This window comes from Branchiostoma floridae, chromosome 17, assembly GCF_000003815.2.
Source record: "Branchiostoma floridae strain S238N-H82 chromosome 17, Bfl_VNyyK, whole genome shotgun sequence".
In the NCBI taxonomy this organism is placed as follows: domain Eukaryota; kingdom Metazoa; phylum Chordata; class Leptocardii; order Amphioxiformes; family Branchiostomatidae; genus Branchiostoma; species Branchiostoma floridae.
In genome coordinates, this window is record NC_049995.1 from 14,549,359 (window position 1) to 14,555,636 (window position 6,278).

Here is a 6,278-nt window from a genome sequence, read left to right on the forward strand (position 1 = left end):
AGTTTCTTCGTCAGCATCAGGGTCACACCTCAACGTAAGTTAGAGTTTGCTGGCACTTCGGCCGAGCTAAATTCTTGATTTGTAAAGGGGGCTTTATGAAAATATGTTTCCTACAATCATCCAGCATAATTAATCTAAGGATAGAACTGTTGCATCATGAGAAAACAGGGGAATGATTTGCGGCTATCACATGATCCTTCACTGAGCGATGTAACATATGTACACACTCATGCATCGGTTGGATGAGTGACAATTTTCTCCAGGGTCATTTCCTCCTTGGCTCACGAAGGAGTCTTAAAAGATAAGCAGGCGTTACTAAGTCGTCTACAAGGAAGTAAATAAATACGGATGATTCAGATTCTCCCGATGACTCAAACATTTCCCTGTCACGACAAAGTCTTACCCTAAGGACTATATTTCTGCCTTGTCATATAAAGGATCCCTCTATTTTTATCAACGTAATTAAAATATAAAGCTTATAAACTCTACATGGAGAATTATTCTAATCAGCTTAAGCTGTCATTTAGCGAAGAGGAGAAGAAATGTGCTTTTTTATGTGCAGCTATCTTTTGTGTTTACATGTATTGTAACATTAATATTACAATAAATTCAATTTAACTGACAAAACGTCAAACGCGGACAGTAGTGAAGAACTATCGTAAATGTTGTGTTCGTAATTCAGCAGTACAAAAGGAAAAATAACCAAAATCAATCCAAACCTCAAGTTTATTTCATTATAAATTCTACCGAAAACATGTTTACTTTCTTTATATCCTAAGTAATACTTACCATTGTCCTGAGAATCCCACACCAGACACAGTGTGTTTGTTTCCGTCTATAGCAACGGTTACTGATACGTGAAGAAATGTCTGTGAGAAACGGTTGGTCTGATCATTTCACCTGTCCGTCCCTCTAAATTACTTACTTCCCCTTTTTGTCCCTTTCAAATCGCCCCCCTTTCTATTTTCTCAAGTAACAGAATGCCGTGAAAAACACAGTTAACAAACCGCTGCTCATAAACAAGTCGGTTTCGTAGAGGAGGTTCTTTTGAAAGACTTCCCCAAACTGTAACTCGAGATGGTGTAGAAACAATTTCTTCACATGTGCCAGCCACAACACTTGTCTGTTTCTGCGTGAATTCTTTTTAACCTTTTAAGAGTATTTCACAAGAAGTCATTCGAGGGAGTTTCCCCTTGAAATATTAACAGAATATGCCCTGCAGAAAGGTCTCTTATACACTGACGATTAAACACTCTAAGCGGTACCTGTAATATTTTTAAAGAGTTTAAGGCAATAACTCAGTGACCCCCTCCAAAGTTTTACATTGTAATATGACAAGTATTATTCACTACACACTAACACAGTACATACTATTTAGTAAACAGTATATATTCGTGAATAAACCACAATCGCCTACCACAAAATTCCGCCTATCTTTTTGAAAGTAAACTGCGGTGATAATGTTAATCGTAAGAACCCCTAACCCCATTAGTTTTACATCAAAATGTGCCACGAAAATTAAACGTTATACATTCGCGACTAAAAATCTACATAAAAACGTGCCTATAGCCAAAACAGCTACAAAGATCAAAGTACAACCGTACTCAGGAGATCAACAACAGTTAAGCGCGCCCCTACGTGATAACCCCTTCCCCAATAAGATTCCTTTGATTTATGCAAACTGTTCCAGTAAAAACTAACTTTTTATAAATTACTAGTTATCAACACATATCATTGCAGGTTGAAAATTGGTAACAAATCAAAAGCGAGAAAGCAGAAACTAAGCTTGTATCTATATGTCTAGTTACCACTGCGCACTTAATGTATTTACAGTCGGTCACACTGTGAAAAATGTTTCAATATTTGCACATTCCAGAACGCAAAGGTCAAAAACCAAACATACATATTTTTCTACATACGTTAAATCACAAATTTGAACTTTGAAGCACTTGACTCTTATACATAGCCCAATCACGTATTAACTATATCTGACACGTTGTCATCATGTTTAGACGAAATTGAAGTAAAAATGACAATTAAGTTCTTTCCATTCACGTCCGTCACCTTGGCAATATGTATACATACCCTTAGAGAGGAACTTAGGATTCAAATCGCAACAATAAATTAAGCCATACTCATAAAAGAGATTGGATGTTCACAACAAAATTGTTAAGTACACAAAACAGTTATATTGCAGTTGAAGTGTATAGTATACCAAGCTGTGTAAATGTATTCTCAAACAACACTCAACGACACGGAAACCCCCATGCATTCACAAGACTTAAAAGCGGAACATATCATTAACTCTAATCTTTACCTAAACCGTTGTTTTTGCATTTGACAACAGGCGAGCTAAAACCACTGTTATGTTTATTATGTTTACTGGTAGACACGCTAGACTACAAGTACTTATCCAAAGGTCTAAAACCTTTCAGTAAGGTAAGAATACTAGCGAACAACGTACGGTAACAAACACGGAAGTAAAAACCTTCGAAAATTCCCTTACCGTCAAAACAGCAAGAAAGGCGACGAAAACCGCTCGCAATCCGTTCCTCTTGTCACCGACCACCATTTTGAAGACTTGAGTTGTATGAATTCCTCGGTTTATGTCGCTAGTTTAGCGGTAAGTTCACAAGTTGCTCGTTAAAAGCTAACACGCCTACCACTACCGGACCATGCAAATATGTTTTCGCTGCCAAGTTGCCGTGACCTAACGTCTCAAAACGAGGCGGCTTCGGACGATTCCAAAACCAACCAAAAAGGGGGTTACATTAATTTAAGTCAATTCAAAAGTATAATGAAAGATAAATGTTCTTTCTATTACTGCATATCTAAACTTGAATGTTAATTCAGATGTAAAATTAGTATATTTCAATGTATATAAGGAATTGAGTATAATGTACAACTTCTATGCCCCCCACTGTACGCATAGTTGGTATCGCCGTTAGTGATTGCAACATAGGATTGGGGCGATCTATCAAAGGTCGTCTTACACGTAACGTCTTATAATTAGGGACTTTCCAATGCCCAAGGCGCTAGACACTTCCTGAAGTTCCTTTTCTTACACTCTAGTGACCTCAATTTTCCTAGTCATGTGTGAGGAAGAATGACCAGACAAAGCCAAAGCGCCAATAATTTTTTAGAGTTTTGTCAAATTTTGTCAGAGTTGAGTCGAGTACTGAGGTTTCTTGGAAATTTTTTTATTTTTTTCTCGGAGAAATCTATGCAAGAAATGATATATCTTAATCTGTATCTATATAGCCGGTATAACCACCCTTTGGCTTATCACACCAGCTTCGCAGGCACGCGGCGCGGCAGCAGCTGGTTTATATATACTAACGTTAGTAGTTAAACCTACAAATGTATACCTGGTAGTAGTGGCCCCTTTTTGCTGACCCCTAGGCCTTTGTTTTTATTTCCCAAGCATTAAGAAACCGTGTATGGTGCATGATCCATTTTTGTTAACGTTGGGTACTCTCCAAGCAGAGGTTAGGCTCCGGCTGGGTTTTTTAGTCGTTTTTATCGGGCTTTCTATTTTGTAATTTTTCTTGAAGTACGCCAGCTAGGTTTTGATACGTATACAGCAAGATAAAATACAAAACAGAAAGCCGCGATAAAAAACGACTAAAAAGTTAAAAAAAACAAACAAAAAAAACAGCCGGAGCCTAACCTCTGCTTGGAGAGTAAACGTTGGGTACTATTGACAGGTCTCACTGTACCTATCTTTGCAAAGTTCAAACCCATATAAGTACACAGCACATGTTTTCCACTTGTTAAACAGCATACTATACTGTCGCCCGCCAGACTTGTTTATCAAGATTTTATTTTTTATGTTGACCTTTGGCGCCACGGGTCAGTCACTAGGTGATTGTTCTGTGTAAGTTCTCACGGGCTGAATGTTTTTGTGAATATTCATTCACACGAAAAGGTATTCCGGTTTGTTGTGTGATGTTCAACACTCACAGAACACCGATTCGCAACCCTCGTATTGTGCCAGAATTTATAGCTGTATACATTGCCAAGTAAAACACCTTTGCTTACTTTTAAATGGTAATGTTTTTGAGAGTTTAGCACAGTGTTTTAGGTTGTTTTGTTTAATATACATTCATACGAAAAGGTATTCCGGTTTGCTGTGATACGTTAAAGACTCACACTGCACAGAACACTGCTTCGTTTTAAAGTTTAACTACAACTGATAAGAAGATAACAGTTAATTAACGTCCATAAAGCATAGGCCTGCGGCGAACGCACTGAATACACCTTTCTCACGCGGCGGCCATGATATATCTAAAACGAGTTCAATGTGGCAAACAAAAGGCTGTCCATCATAATTAGCAGTTCGACCAATGGTAGCCTGCCAATTACGAAATTGACCAATAAGTGAATGGCTGCAAATTCGTTAAAAATTTGCATTATTATGTTTTTATTTTGCATCTCTTAATGGACTATGGGGTCGGTCTACACTACTCTAAATTGCTACATCTTTCGGTGCATAATACTTCTTGTAATATTTATTATTCCATCTTATATCATGAAAATTTGTGTGGTTTGGGGAAAAACTAAATGGGACCTGATTTTAGAAATAAGTTTTGACTGTTTGCCTCATTGACCTCTTCTTGGATCTATCATGGCCGCCGCGTGAGAAAGGGGTGTATATCACGTAGGGGTGCAGCCACACGAGAGTGTAAATCAAGTCCGTATTGACATTCTTACTGAATATATACGCAGCCGTACGCACAACACGCACCTTGATCGTTTTGTGTCAGTTTTACGAAACGAATTAGGTGCGTACGACTGCGTATGATATGCTGACTTGATATACACGTTTCGAGGACTGCACCTTGAAGTGAATTAGTAAGTACATGGCCTGTTACCACGTACCAGAAAACTGTGAACATTATAGTTTCTTCATAGATTTAACATCCTGGCTATCTTGTTTATATAGTTTGTACACTGTAGATAAAAGTAGTAGTCCCATAGCCTTTTTAGGCCGTTTTTAACGAGCCTTGTGTAGAAAGAAGACATTGGACAGAGAAAGTTGTGTTAAGTTTCTTTCCCATAAGCCCAAGAAGTGTAAAATGCACCTTTGTTAGCCCAAAGGTTTCACACTTGTCACATTCTTTTCTCTTTATTTATCGTATTTGTAAAACACAATAATATACACATGGTGGGACAAAAACAACATACTTTGTGTATACATATGCATATTCATAGCCAGTATATTTCAACAAAACTTCAGCATGCAGAGCTGAATATGTAGCTCATAAACTTGGTTGTCTTGTAACTGCAGATTCTGATAAAATTCTTTTTAGTACGTTCTTCTGGGGAATATACCATTTGCTCTATATGTGCTGTAAAAAAATGGTAAAGCTAGTAACAAAGCCTTTTGAGGACCTAGGGACAGTGGGTTGTTATCCACAGTATTGAATCCTCTCCTTTCGCTGCCTTTTACCTCCCAAACCAAAGTCAGGTACCCACTTTTACACCGGGGAGGAGTGAGGCAAGTCGTGTTGTCTTTTCCAAGGGCACAACATCAGTGGTATTTCAGGGGTTTGAACCCATTACCTAGGTTCTGGGAAAGCAGGATACCACTATGCCAACATGATGCCATACATATTGAAGATTTTCCACTGTCATACAAGACGGGGCCACTCCGCCTGCCAAGCATTTATGATTCGTTACTCGAGTCACATGTCTATAAGTCACGTGATCAGAGTAACTGAATCATCACTCGACGAAAGTGCGACTGAAAATTCAAGGTAAGCAGATTCGGTGTTGTATGACAGTGAAAAATCTTCAATATGGATTACATCAACACAGATGAGCTTTCATTCTAATATGATGCCACATTTTGTGCAAAACTCAATGTCTTTCCTGTAAAAATACAATAACCTAATTTTGAAACCTATGCTTTTCTTCAAGTCAAACCAGTTACATTTAAAGGTTCTCATACTAAAAAAAAAAAGCTAATGCTAAATTGAAGGAACAGTTTTAGGGCATAAATATAGTAAGATGGAATATTTCCTAGCAGCCCTCCTTTTTCTTGTTTAAAGTTTACTTTAATATATCCAAGAACCATGGGATCAAATTGATATGGCCTTAGGCCAGACCGATTTAATTTCTTGGTTCACGGATTCGCTCGCTCCTATTTTTTGGAAAAAAAAATAAAAATAAAAACTACTACTCAGCAAATTTTCACCATTAATGAAACCATTCACCAACTTTCTGGTGTAGCAAATTGGCCTTTTATATTATAAGCTCCTTAAAGTGTGGGTACA

The 6,278-nt window shown here is 37.8% G+C and overlaps 1 protein-coding gene across 3 annotated transcripts in view; it reads right to left on the minus strand.

Moving 5' to 3' along the window:
- LOC118404032 overlaps positions 1–2,722 on the minus strand; it is a 9,479-nt gene extending 6,757 nt beyond the window's left edge. For all 3 annotated transcript variants that reach the window (XM_035802957.1, XM_035802958.1, XM_035802956.1), the window contains exon 1: positions 2,507–2,722. In XM_035802957.1, the coding sequence (XP_035658850.1) occupies positions 2,507–2,572 (66 nt within the window). In that variant the 5' untranslated portion in view covers positions 2,573–2,722. The remainder of the gene's footprint in view (positions 1–2,506) is intronic.
- Positions 2,723–6,278: the final 3,556 nt, after the last annotated feature.